The sequence below is a fragment of the Notamacropus eugenii genome, chromosome 6, assembly GCF_028372415.1.
Source record: "Notamacropus eugenii isolate mMacEug1 chromosome 6, mMacEug1.pri_v2, whole genome shotgun sequence".
NCBI lineage: Eukaryota > Metazoa > Chordata > Mammalia > Diprotodontia > Macropodidae > Notamacropus > Notamacropus eugenii.
Genome location: NC_092877.1, coordinates 6,161,653 through 6,176,148, shown reverse-complemented (window position 1 = coordinate 6,176,148; position 14,496 = coordinate 6,161,653). Strand labels below are relative to the sequence as shown.

At 45.6% G+C, this 14,496-nt stretch overlaps 1 protein-coding gene across 1 annotated transcript in view; it reads left to right on the top strand.

The window, feature by feature from the left end:
* The window catches only part of TSPAN18 (tetraspanin 18), an 83,296-nt gene extending 68,800 nt beyond the window's left edge, over positions 1–14,496 (top strand). Inside the window, exons 6-9 of the mRNA XM_072618133.1 lie at positions 1,679–1,777; positions 3,726–3,908; positions 8,883–8,966; positions 12,001–14,496. Coding sequence (XP_072474234.1) covers positions 1,679–1,777; positions 3,726–3,908; positions 8,883–8,966; positions 12,001–12,048 — 414 coding nt within the window. The 3' untranslated portion in view covers positions 12,049–14,496. The remainder of the gene's footprint in view (positions 1–1,678; positions 1,778–3,725; positions 3,909–8,882; positions 8,967–12,000) is intronic.

Sequence of the window (14,496 nt, the reverse complement as noted above, 5' to 3'; positions counted from 1 at the left end):
ACAAGGATTGTAGAAGACAGTGAGCCATCCTTGAAGCAAGAAAGACCCAGGTTCTAGCCCTGCCTGACATGGAATGACATTGTCCCTGGGCACATCATAACTTCGAAATGTTCTGGGCACCTCCCTACAGCTAGAGACATTGGTGGAGAGAGTTCCCTATATTGATTATATTGCCCAGCCAGGCTCTTGTCCCATTGTTCTTTTGAGCCACAGCTCCCAGCTCTGATTCCCATTGGTGGAGGTCGCTCATGCTTCTGTCCCCTGAGGCCAAACAGAATAAGTCTATTCCCTTTTCCATGTGACAGACTTCAAATAACTCATTATCTCAGACACTGGTGGTACAAATACAAGGGGAAATCAGAACCCAACCATCAAGGGGCTTATGCTCTATGGTTCCCGAAGTCTAGGACAATTTCACAAGTTCTAGGGTTATACCCATTTCAATAAACAAGCTAACACATACATATGTACTTTGGAAGATATTCACAAACACTTGTGACCATGTGGAAGGAAGGAAGGGGAAGAAGGGAAGGAAGGGAGAGAGAGAAAGAGAGAGAAGGAAAAAAGGGAGGGGGCAAGAGAGAAAAGGAAGGAAAGAACCTCATTCTCGCCTCACAGACTAACCTAGCATGTCCTTGAGGTCCTTCTGGTTTGGTAGCCCCTGCCAAAGCTTGTATTCCCCCAGTCAAATCTCCAATCCTCCAGGGTCACCCCAACATCATGATGAGGCATTAAAGGTGAACTCTTGTAGAAAAAGGCACGAACTTTACATGATAAATGCATTAGTGAAGGAAGTGTAGACCATGTACAGACAAGGTGCCCAGTGAAATTCCTGAGGAAGTTTGGTCCCCAGCTCTTCTGTAGCCTGGTTTCTTTCAGACCTGGGTTGGAGGGGACCTGGAGATGTGCTTGACTCTCTGCAGGAGAGCAACCCTGATGCCTGTCCCCTTACCAGATAGGAGGTCATCTGAGGGTTTATCCCCCAGGCCCTACATGGGGCTGTGCACACAGGGGGCATTTAGCCAATGCTGGCTCGTTGATTGCTTTATTCATGAAAACCTATGACCAGGTCCGTCCCCTCCCAGACAAACCTTCCCAGCCTTATAGGGAGGGTAGAGTCAGGTGCTAGGTTTGTGCCTAATGAATAATGCACTGGTCCTAGAGTCAGGGGACCTGCTTTTAAATCACCTTTAATATTTACTGGTTGTATGACCTTGGGCCAGTCATTTACTCTCCACAGGCCTCAGTTTCCTTACCTGTAAAATAAGACTACTCATTTTACTACATGGCTTTTTAAGTCCCTTCTGGATTTAAAGCAATTATCTTATGAGGCTGGGAGAGACAACACCCCAAATTGTCATCTTAGAGACCCAAGAAGCCTTACCTCAGATTCTCTTGACTAGAAAGAACATAAATTTCTTAAGAGCAGAAAGTCTTTTGTTTTCATATCCCCAGTGCCTAGGATAGTGGCTGGCAAACAGCAGGTGCTTAATAATGCATTTCATTTATTGAACTGAATCAGTCCAATTCCCCAGAGGAGCAGAAGTTTCCTGCCTCAGTGTCTACCTGCGCTTGCAGATTGAGAGAGGCAGGAGAGACAGGGAGAGCTCAGGCATAGTGAGGACTTTGGGCATGGGTCTGGGGGGTCTTCATCTCCTGTTCTCCTTCTATTTCTTAGCTAACAAGAGAGTTCTTCACCAAGGAGCTTACCAAGCATTATCAGGGAAGCAACGAGACAGACGTCTTCTCCGTTACCTGGAACTCAGTCATGATCACCGTGAGTCTCTTAAGAAGATATGGCTGCATCTGTAGCAGTGTGGAGCAGTATGCCCCCTGGGCATCTGCTACTCTTAATAAGGTTTTGGGGGTTGTCCTTCAAGTCAGTGGTACCAAAATCAAATAGAAAGGGATCCCTGGATGCTAAATATTGACTTAGAAAACCACAAACTGACATTACCTATGTTGTATTCTATTTCTATGTATTTTGTTAAGCATTTCCCAATTACACTGTAATCTGGCTGACCTTCACTGGGCAGTTTACTGTGCTTGTGGCCAATGAGTCTGACGTTTCTGCTCTAAACCATGGATTCTCCTTCCTAGTTTTTTTTCCTCACAAGCTCCAATTTCATTTTTTTACTCTCTTTTATTACTCCTTTTTCTCTTTCCTCATATCTATTCATTGGCACTCCATTCACTCTTGGTGTCTTTGTGGTTAATTTCTTCTTTTTTCTTGGGTTTTCCTTGTAATTAATGTGCAGTTATTTTCATCTCTTAGAGTTTCCTCTTGGGCTCTTCTTAATGCAGAGAATGTCTTTGTTTGATTCATCTTCCGCTTCATCACTTTCTGAGTCTCTTCCCTTGGGATAGCTGTTGTAGGTCCTCAATTCCCCCTTCCCATAGCCACCACCCATGCTGTTTCTCCCCAACTTCTCCAGTTTATGTAGTTGCTCAGATTATTGTCACTTTGCCCCCTCCATGTGGATCCTGGGGTGGGTTCAGAGGACCAGCAGCACTCATGGTATTGTAGGGATGCTGGGATTTGGAGTCAGAAGACCTCATTGGAAACACCACCTCTGCTCCTTACTTGCTGGGTGATTTAAGCAAGTAGCTAAGCCTTAGTTTTCTAATGCAGTTATGGAGGTTGGAGGAAATGGTCTCTAGGGACCCTGTCGGCTCCAAATCCTTTGCTCCCATGCTGAGCATTTTCTCTCACTTGTCAACTTAGAGGAAGAACCAAAAGGGGGACCCTATCTCCACAACCCCTAGATATGAAAGGAAAGATTTATGGAGATCCAATCAACAAAGAAAAGTTTGACTCTCTCCTCCAGTTAAGCACTAACTCCTTTTCACTTTCTCTTATCTTGTCCTGTATTAGCATCAATTTCAGAGACCAAATCCATTTCATATTTTTATCAGCCAGTTGGTGCAATGGATAGCATTTGGTACCCAGAGTCAAGAAGACCAGAGTTCAAATTTGACCTCAGACTCTGATTAGTTGTGTGAGTCTAGACAAGGCACTTAGTCTATGTCTCCATCTCCTCATCTGTACAGTGGGGATAGTATTATCATCTCATTCCCAGGGTTGTAGCGAGGATCAAACGAATGCTATTTGTAAGGAGCTTTGCAAACCTTAAAGTACCATCTAAATTCAAGTGATGAGTGTTAGCCAAGCTGGAAAGGACCTTAGACGTCCCCTAGTACAATGACTTCAGTTTAGAAAGGAAGAAATTGAGGCCCAAAGAGATTAAATGACGTGCAACCTGAACACAGAGGTAAGGAAAAAGGCCTGGGAACTCAGATTTGTAAGATAATGGCTACTCTCCTGGGGTTTGGTGCTTAAATGCATCCCTGAGATGTGCCAGTTTTTGTATTTCCATCCTCCCCTAGACTCTCCAATTCTGCCTCAGAAAAATATTGTGAATTTTGGAACTGATTGGATTCTCAGAAATCATCATCTAGAACCTTCATTTTACAGAGAAGGAAAGTGAGCCTCAGAGAAGGGGAAAGACTTACACAAAATTACCCAGGTAGTAAGTAGTCATGTCGGAATTTGAACTCAGGTCTTAAGACTCCACCCTCTCTCATGAAAGAGATAACTTATTGCTCTCTCCCCTGAAAGGTGTAAGAACTTGTAGACTGAGCATTTAATAAATGTTGGGTGTTTTGGTGTTCATTCTTGAGTCTCCACCAAATAAACTATCTCCTTGTTTTCTGTGTGTGTTTAGTTTGGTTGCTGTGGGGTCAATGGACCCGAAGACTTTAAGGCTGCCCCAGTTTACCGCCTCCTGAATTTTAATGGGGATGAGGTCCCAGAGGCCTGCTGCCGGAGAGAGCCCCAGAGCCGGGATGGCCTCCTGGTCAACAGGGAGGAGTGCTTCTTGGGAAGAGATCATTCCTTGAACAAACAGGTAGAACAGACAGGTTCTCACAGCTGGGAAGAAAAACGAAGGGGGGGCAGGGGCCAGGAGAGACAGATGGTATCTCTTTAAATGCCTGAAGCTGGGAGTATGCAAATGACAAAAAATATTGAAGCAGTGACCAGGTGAAAATATGAAGCTATTGGACCCAATGTAGAAGCTATGTGTGCAGACATCCAGTGTGCCAAAGAGATACTGAACTGCTTCAGGGACTCCAGTTTATAATGGGGTAGGAGAGACCTTGGAAAGTGGAGGTACAGTGTGTCCCACTTTCATACTAGGCAGGCTAGTGAAACTGATCATGAACATGACCAAACTCATTGGAAGGGACACATTTTCTTTAAGGGAAATCACACCTGATTGCTCACAACACCCTCGAATTTCAGGGATAACTGAAGCCACCAACTTTGGGAGCCGTCTAATCTAACCTAGACCTTAGAAAAGATCTGAACTCTATACAATCCAGACACTGAGATAAGGAACAGAACCTTTGATCTCAGACTTGTAAGATCCTGGCAGCTTTCCTTGTTCTCCACAGAGTAAAGGTAGAGTTCTCCCCCCGGGGTAAACATTCTTGCACATAAGAATCAGTGAATTTAAACAATGTACTTAAACTTTCAAAGAATCAGAATCTTTGAGTTGGAAGAGATTTTGGTAACTCTGCACTACAACTCACTACCTGAACAAGAATCGTTTGGACTCCTGGTCTTGGAATCAGGAAGACCTGAGTTTGAATCCAGTCTCACAAACCTGCTAGCTGTGTGACTATAAGTCAGCACAGTTTAATTCTTCCAGTCTCAGTTTCCTCATCTTTAAAGTGGGGACACAACAATTAGTACGTGCTTCATGGATTTATTAGGAATAGGGACTAGTCTTTTTATCTGTCTGCTGGCTGTTGTCAGAATCATGTCCGACTCTCGTTAGCTGTCTAGTCTGACTCATATTTGAAAAAGAATTCTCTTAAAGGAAAGTGGCCATCCAGCCTTTCCTTGAAGGCCTCCACTAAGAAGGAACTTGCTGCCCTTCCAGAAGTCTGTTCCATTTTGGAATCGCTCTAATAGAATATTGGCACATGGACTTGGAACATGAGAACTGGAGGGGACTGGTGAGGGCATCTAACTTAGACCACTCACAAATGATCTGTGGATGGCTTTCAAAGGGTACATGAACTTAACAGGAAAAGACATGTGTCTTTATTTTCACTAGTCTCCAATGAGTTAGCATTTCCTTCAATTATGTAAAAGCTTTCTTCTGAGAAGAGTCCAGACTGCACCAGACTGAAAGAAGTTCATGGCACAAGAAAAGGCTCAAAGCTCCTGCTCTACCTGAAGCTCTCTCATTGTGCTGCTAGGAAATCAAAACCCAAGAGAGAGAGAGTGCCTGCCTGAAGGTTGAATGGGGAGTGATGGCAGGATTCAACCCAGGGTTTCTGGTTTCTAAGCCAATGCTCCCTCTCTTGTGCTCTGGCTGCTTTTTCCTATCTTGCCCAACCCTTCAACCAGCTAGGCCCTCATGCTTTGTGGAACAAAATTCCAGTGTACCGGGACCAGGCACTGGGGCCATACCAGCTGTGTTTGTCTAAACAAACAAATGAAATGGGAATTTCTAGTCTTTATTTAGAAACCAAGCCTGTGGAGTTTTTTTTTTCCCTCCTCACCACCCACCCCAACCCTACCCACATTGTCCATCTTGGTTTTTTTTCTTTCTTTCTGTTTCTCTCTATCTCTCCCTCTGACTCTCTGTTTATCTCTTTCTATTTCTCGTCTCCTTTCTCTCTCTCTCTCTCTCTCTCTCTCTCTCTCTCTCTCTCTCTCTCTCTCTCTCTCTCTCTCTCTCTCTCTCTCTCTCTGTCTCCCTCCCTCCTTCCTCTATTGGGATAATATAGAGAAGGACTTTGCAACCCTTAAAGAGGTCTATAAATGCTAGCAGCTAAAGAAGGACCCTAGAGTCATTTAGTCCAACTCCTCATTTTACAGTTGAGGAAAACAGATGCCCAGAGAGGTAGCGACTTGTTCAAGGTCACCCTGACACTCACTAGACCTGAATCCAGCTCTTTTGACATCCAAATCTGGGTCTCTTTCCATAGACAGACTCTAATGTCCCTTCTAACTTTAGATCTTAAGATCTCAAAGAGGAGACATAGCCCTGTTCCCTCTCCCTTCCCCCCAGCCTAATCACAGCCTCTAGATTTAACTACATCCAGGACCCCAGAGCATAGCCCAGAAACTACCAACCCCTCTGTCTTCCTTCAGGAAAATAGAGGACTGTTGTTTTTCTTTTTCAGTTACTCTGGGGACTGGATTGCCATGGCACTAAGAAGGGCCACACCCAAGACCTCAGCCTTTTAAACAGATGTTTTGGAGGGGATTTAGGAGTTGGGGGAGGGACCAAGCCTAAGAGTCTTGGAGGGAAGACCAAGCTGTGGGTGGGGACTCAGCAACTGGAGAACAGCTTGTCTGCCTGCTCCCTACTGCCCAGGGTCACTCAAACTCAGCTTAGTCTGGTCTGCACAGTGGACAAGCTGGCACAAGTCATGTTGCTATCTGACTCTAGGCCTCCCTCCTCATTTAATGTGCCACCTGTGAAGAGCCTTGAAGAGTCCCTCCTGCCACCTCCATGCCAGTTTCCACTGCTGCCTTGATTAGGGGTTGCATCTCACTCGATCAGTCCACAAACATTTATTAATTACCTACTGTGTGCCAGGCACTGTGCCTAGCCCTGGTGATGCAAAGAAAGACATCTATCTAATGGGAGCTCCCATTTGTATGTAACAAATACAGTTACATACAAATAAACTATATGACTGGAAAAACTACACCAAGGGAAGACACCAGAATGAAAAGAGATTGGGAGAGGTTTCCTCTAGAAGAACATCTGTGATGTTGGGGAATGATGAGAAGACAGACCTGCTCTTGCCACAAGTAAGAAGGCAGGGCAGTTGGAGCTATGGAGTAAGAAGGCAGCAGGTGCTGCCAGTGTCCCAGAGGAGGGCACCTGTCTCTCCCCATCCAAAATTGCTTGTCACCAGCTTTTTTTTTAATATTAATTTTATTTTTTTTCAGTATTCTACAATCACTACCATATAACTTAGATTATTTTTCCCCTACCTCCCCCCTCTGTCCCTGAGATGGCATACAATTTTATATAGGTTCTACATATACATTCCTATTAAATACATTTTCACTATAGTTACATTGTGTAGAAGAATTAAAATGAATGGGGGAAATCATATAACAAACCAAAACGTAAAACAAAAGAAAATGATCTGCTACGTTCTGCGATTGAATTTCAAAGTTCTTTCTCTGGATGTGGAAAGCATTTTGCCTTAAAAGACCATTGAGAATTTTTTTTAAGTCCTTGCATTGCTATGAAGTTCCAAGTTTACCAGAAAAATCTCTCACACACTGTGGTCATTGCTGTGCACAAAGTTCTCCTGGTTCTGCTCCTTTTGCTCAGCATCAGATCATGTAAGTCTTTCCAGGTCTCTCTGAAGTCTTCCTGTTCATCATTTCATATGGCGCAATAGTATTCCATTACATTCATATACCATAATTTATCCAGCCATTCCCCAATTGTTGGGCATCCTCTTGATTTCCAGTTTTTGGCCACCACAAAGAGAGCTGTTGTAAATATTTTTGTACATGTGGGACCCTTTCCCATTTCTATAATCTCTTGGGGATCCAATCCTAGAAGCGGTATTACTGGGTTGAAGGATATGTACATTTTTGTAGCCCTTTGGGCATAGTTCCAAATTGCTCTCCTGGATGGTTGGATCTTCTCACAGCTCCAGCAACAATGAATTGGTGTTCCAACTCTCCCACATCTTCTCCAACATTTGTCATCTTCCTGTTTTGTCATGTTAGCCCATCTGATAGGTGTGATGCATCTCAGACTTGTTTTGATTTGCATCTTTCTAATCAAAAGTAATTTAGAGCATTTTTTTGTATGACTACAGATATCTTTCATATCTTCCTCTGAAAACTGCCTGTTCATATTTTTTGACCATTTACCAATTGGAGAATGACCTGTATTCTTGTCACCAACTTCTTACCAAAAAAGGCAGAATTAGCCCATGGTGGTTCTAGTCTAGCCCTTAGAGTAGAAAGGTGATTGTTTTGATGGTCACGCCATTCTAATGAAAGGATCCAAGTGAGGTTACTTTGTGCCCCAGTAGTCAGCTTGGGGCATCTGATTGTTTTCATTGGTCTCTCCTGTGGCCCTGTCTCTGTGCTCCTTACCCTCCCCTACACCTTGTGTTAGTGGGTATTCCTTGATAAAGTGCTGGGTGGGCTCCCACTCTACTCTGCCCTGATCAGACCTCACCTGCACTACTGTGTTCAGTTCTGGGAGCTATGGTTTAAGACAGATATTGCTAAGCTGGGGGTTATCCCTAGGAGGTCGGCCAAGATGGGGAAAGATCTTGGCATCCATGGATTGGAGGATTGTTTGAATAAACTGGGAATAATTAACTTGGAGTGAAGACTGGAGGAGGGGAAGACATGGTAACTATATTCACTTATTTGAAGAGCTGACTGATGAGAGAGGGATTCAGTGTGTTCAGTTTGTTCTGAAAAGCAAAAGCTGCAAGAGGACAGTTGGGGCTTGATGTCAGGAAAGACTTTGTAATGATCAGAGCTGGTCAGATGGTCAGTGGGCAGCCTCCAGAGGCGGTGGGTGCTCCCTCCCTGGGGATCTGCAGGCAGAGCCCAGACAGTGACTTGTCCAGTGTGCTCTGGTAGGGTTGAGTTATGTGGCCCCTAAGGTAGGGCCCTTCCCACTCTACCTCTGCCTGTGTGAATCTAGTCAGCAGCTTTCTAGGCAGCATTTGCCAGCTTCTGGGCCTCTGCCTTCAATGCAGCTCCTGAGGCTGGAGAGATCCTTAGTCTGGGGTCATTCATTCTTCAATGAAAAACAGAGTTTTCTAGAGCCAGGGCTGACTTCACCCTGTTGTTTTTTTCCTCCTAGGGCTGTTACACTGTGATCCTCAATTCCTTTGAGACGTATGTATATCTTGCTGGAGCTCTTGCCATCGGAGTGTTGGCTATTGAGGTAAGCAGTGTCAACGTCAACGTGCCTCTGTGTCCAGGTGGCACCGCCCACACACACCCTGTGCCCACTCAACAGGAGCTTTGGGCCTTCCTACCCTGTTGCCCTCATGATTTCCTTTCCCAAGACCACCATGGCACCTGTCCCTCCCTCCAGCGCCTAAGTGGCAAATAGATGGTGTGATCAGAAGAATTCAAAGACTTCCTGATACTCCTTAACTAAGTGACCCCGGGCAAGTCACTTCTCTGACCCCTTGTCCTTATTGGTAAAATAAGGGGGTTGCGTTCAGTGGCCTCTAAGATAATAACAGATTAGTGATAGCTAGATTTATATAGTGCTTACCATGTACCAAACATTGGCTCATTTGATCCTCCAAACAATCCTGGGAGGTGCGGGCTGTTCTTGCCTCTGTCTTACAGATGAGGAAACAGAGGCAAACAAGGCTTAAGTGATTTGCCCAGGATCATGAAGCAAGTTAAATGTCTGAGGCTGGATTTGAACTTGAGTCTTCCATATGCCACCCCAAGGTGTGGCTGGGACAGAGCTTCATGCAAGTAGAGGCCCATCAAAAAAAAAAAAAGACTTCCCCATAGGAAAAGAGAGCCAACGATCTTTTAGGCTGAGCCCCCCTCATCCTTCTTGAGATATTCTTCTCTCTAGGTCCCCAGGACCCCAGTGTTCTTTGGGACAGTAGCTACCACCAACCCTCACTTGACCTGAGGGATTCCTCCAGACTCTCCTGACCTAGAGATGGATAAAAGCTTGCATCCCTTTATTCAATGCCTACTCATGACACCTCTGGATCTCAGTTCCCATATGGTGTAAGAGATCTCAACTTGAAGTTGTAAGAACTCAGCAGTTTTGCTATTTGTCACTTGTATGATCCTAGGCAAGTCATGCCTCCTCTTGGCCTCAGTCTTCTTATCTGTAAAATAAGGGTGTTGCCCTCTAGACCTCTAAGATCCCTTCCAGCTGAAACTTTAGCCTCTCAGGGCTTTTGTAGGAAGGGAGGCAGAGTGAAGCTGTCACATCATTATTCTCTCACTCTTCCCATCTTTCTGATGGAGTTAATAATGGTTATTGTTGAGATAATAATCATTATTAATCATATTAGCAATTCACATACCCATGGAGCTTTGAGGCTTACAAAAGCATTTTTTTCTAATGCCCCTGGGAGAGGTTGGTGTATATAACTGGCAGGGCTTTCCTTGTCACTATAATTTGGCTTCATCTGTTGGCAGGCATGGCTGACTCAAAGGCGCCCTGGTCCCCATTACCATTTCCCTTTTCTACCAGAATAAAGAAATAGGATTACAATGGTCCTTTCTAGAGACTTTAAGGTTTACAAGGTGCTTACCCTACCATGGACTGACGAGAGAGGCATGATATTAGTATTCCCATTTTACAGATAAATTAATCAAGTTTCAGAGAAGTTAAATGCTGCAGGCAGTCATTGTCAGAGCTGGGGTCCCAATCCAGGTCTCTTGACTCCCAAACCCCGTGTGTTTCGCATTGCCCATGTCTGAGACTCAGAGATTCTACTCTTGGGCTTAGGCCAGCCTACCCTGGCTTGCCATCTCTCCCATCGCAGCCATTCCCAGGAGGTTTCTATGGCTCTTGCCCTGAATGTTTTGTTCTTACCCTTACCTTATTTTGATGCCTGGGCCATTAGAACACTGAGTAGATTCAATAGTTGTTTGTTAAAGCTAGTTCGACATGCCCAAGAAACTTGGTTTCTTTGCCTCTGCTCTTGACTAAGAGGTGAGTCTCTATCAGATCCTGTCCACAAGGCTAAATATTCCCCTTCAAAAGGACTAAGTGAATCTGGCCTGTACGTGTAATGTTATCTGTCAGATGAAGTCTCTATCAGTGGAACTACCTTCCTCCCTTCTTCTTCCCTCTCAGCTTGTTGGCCTTGGAGGCAAGAGAAGGGGATCCAGATCATTGAAAAACTATTACTTTGGCAGGCCCAAAGGCCCAGGGGAGCCATAGCCTGGCAGAGCAAATAACCAGAGTAGTGATATCTAACCAGAGTAATAACCAGAGTAGTGATACCTAACCTTCACCAAGCCACTCCCTGTGCATTCTCAGTCTTTCCAGGCAGTGGTGTAAAACCCTCTAAGCAGGCAATATCAGTGTGAATTCACTTCAATTTGTTTTTTAATCAAGAAATATCATCCAGTAGTTTTTGGAAAGAGAATGCCCAGTCTCCAAAGCTGTCAGATTTAGTGAGCGGCAACAGTACAGCTTGTAGCTCACACTTTCAAATTGCTATTCAAGGAAATGGAAAAATTCAAGTTTCCCCAAATTTGGCCTCAGGAAGACCATCAATCAGTTTCCACTGTCTGCTGTTGTCCCCCAAAGCTTCCTTCATCAGGTAATCCAACCAAGGCTTGACAATGCTTGTTAGAGATCCATGCGACCTCCCTCTGCTCCACTTATTCTGGGAAGGACTAACCTGAGATCTCTTGGTGCCCAGAGATGAGAGCAGCACAGAACCAGGAGATCAAAGAGCTACCTTCTCATTTTACAGGGGAGGAAACTGAGGCCCAGGGAACTTAAGTGACTTGTCCAAGATTACATAGATAGTGAGTGTCAGAGGCAAGATTTGAACCCAGGCCCTCTGACTTTTGAGCCAATTCACTCTCCATTGTATCCTATTGCCTTAGCTGACAACTTCTCATCCAGAGCAGAGGATGGTCCCTAGCAAAATAAGGCAGTTGAGAAATTCACATTCAGGAAATTTTCTCATTCTAGCACATTCCACTCAATACGATTTCACAAACATTTATAATAGATCTCATGTGTGCTAGCACTGTGCTGAGTGTGGGGACCCAGAATAAAATGAAAGTGTTCCTGCCTCTAAGAGCTTATACTGGGTGGATAATGAGGATATCTCATATATGATATGGAATATGGAGTGATGGGGCAAAGGACACAACCTCCAAATCCTTCCTCCACTTTCACATAGAGGTGGCTCTGGGCTCTGGCTCGACAGTAGCCAAAGCCTGACTGTCTCCTGCTTTCTTTTTCACAGCTGTTTGCCATGATCTTTGCCATGTGCCTCTTCCGAGGGATCCAGTAAAGAGGATCCTACCCTTCCCATTCCTGGTGATTGCTAACCCTGCCTTGCCTCCTCCCCTCCCTTCGGTCCCCACCCCTGCCTGCCTGCCTGATCCAGACAAAGCAAAACTGGCAGGGGGCAGGTGGTGGGGATGGTGAGAAGAAGTCAGGCAGTAAATAGCTATTTTTTTTTAACAAGAAGAAATGAAGAAATGAAAAGAAAAGATTGTTGTAACATATACTTGGCCAAGGAAATAGCCCAGAATCAAATGTGCTGCGCACTGGACGTGAACACCGGGTTTTTCCCTAAGGGCACCCTGTCCAAGGACCAGGAGCCAGAAGCCAACCAGGTGTGGATTGCACTGAAGACCAAAGGAGTGTTGGCAGCATGGTGGTGGGGAAGTATCTCCCAGTGTTCCTTCTCCTTGTACAGCTAGACCCCATGACCACCCCTCAGGGCCAGTCTTGTGGACCACAGCCACCACATTTGACCAGGCCAAGAGGAGGCAAGATATCTTTGGAACTGGGGCCTAGGAAATAGCAAGGGGCAGAAGCAATGGATGGGTCTTATGCCCCAAGGCAGGAAGTAGAAGGAGGGAAGCTGAGAAGGCCCACAAAAACTCTGCCCTTCTGGGAAGACGCTAAAACCAGGAAATCTTGGAAATACTGTGTCATATAGAAAGTTCAAATTGGAACTCACCTGGGGAGGAGGGATTGGACAGGAGGCAGGGGGTAGGGATCGAAGGAGAAGGACATGTCTTAAGGAAGGGATTTTTGAGGATCTTTAGATAGAAGAAACTGGAGTTAGTCTCTGTTACTTCTAAGAAAGAGCCCTGGGTTGATAATTATCACCACCTTACTTCTGGCCACCCCATCACCCCCAGTTCTCTCACAGTGTTGGGGAAAGCAGTTGATAGGATCATGGGTCGGGAGATGGAAGACCAGCTTGTGCAGATGAAGCTCAGGGCCACTGGGTGCTTTACCCAAGATCACACAGACTTGATCTGAAATCTCTGTCTCTTTGACTCTATCCCATGGTTCTCTTACTGGAGGTCATAAACAAAACTAGCCAGCCACCAAGGCTTGGAGCAGTGGGTCCCGAGGGCACCCACAGAAGTGTCCTCAGTTCTCTTTACTGCCTCCTTCCACCCTCAAGTCCCCTACATCCTCCCTCCCACATCAGCTTTGCTCTAGAGGAAGTGAAATCAGAAGAGTATTTCCTCTCCCTTCTCACTTCCTCCCTCCAGAGCTAAGACTAGGCTTTGCTCCACAGTTTAGAAATGACCACATCACCTTCCTGGGGACACACATTGGCCTGTCCACCCCATCTCTGGAAGCAATGGCGATGGCGGTCACTGTTGACCTCCCTCCCAGGCACATACTCTGCTCTGGTCCTCACAGCAACAACACTGGGCTTTTTTTGCCCTCAGAAGTCTTACTCCCAGCAGGGTAGAAACCTCAGGGTGCATGTACATCTCCCCTCCTGCCACAGGTAAAAATGTGCACTGAGGTTCTGCCTGCTTCCTTTGGGTTCGCTTTCCCCATGGACTGTCCATTCAACTGCCCTCCTCCTGATAAGGCTAGAGGAAAAGGCTGTGTCCAAGAGGGCCCCTGTGGGGATGTCATCCAGGCCCAAGAAGTGAAAACAATCCCCCCTCCAAGGACCCTGACAAGCAAAGAAAAGGAGCAGCTTTCAGCAGAGGCTACAGGAGCACCCAAAAGCCTTTGTTTTGAGGAAATAGGGAGGATGAGACCCTAGAATAAGCCGGGACAGCTCCTCTCTCAGGCACAGGGTGGAGTTGGGGGGATGGTGGCGTACTATCTAGACCAGACTCAGAGTGGGGCAAGTGGGAGGCTTTTCTCCTCTCCTTCCACCTCTTCCCTTACTCAAATGAGCCTTTACCCAGTCCTATCCAAAGGGGAATGGAAGTCGAGGATGAGAAAGTGGGGTTGGTGGGAGATTTCATCCAAGCGTAGGCTACTGATTGTGTTAGAAACCAGTGCCCATTTCAGAAGCTACTGACTCTTTGGAGAAAGATAGAACACATTGGCGGGAAGGGTGGGGGCAGGCTCTGGAGTCCCCACCAGGCCCGGAGCTGGAGCTACTGCTGCTGCTTGTTTTTAGTAATCATCCCCCTCTCCCCCCAAGTCCTGACTTGCCCCTTTTCCCTTCTCTCTGTCATTGTCTGTTTGGAGGCCCTAGAGATTGAGTGCCATGGGGCCCTCCTGACTTGCCTTCCCCAGCCCAGTCTCCTGCCGTGTGAAATACGTTGAAAGTCTATTTTGAAAACTGTAAATGTTCCTTGGAGTAGATAGCAGAGCTAATTTATCATGCATTCCCTCCCATCTGGCTTTTTTTATATTGGGGAGTTTTTTTTGTAATATAAAACAGAACATGCATTGAATGTTCTGCACTGGTCTTTGTGTCGGTTTCTTACAAAATAAATAAATGAATAACTGCATACATAAA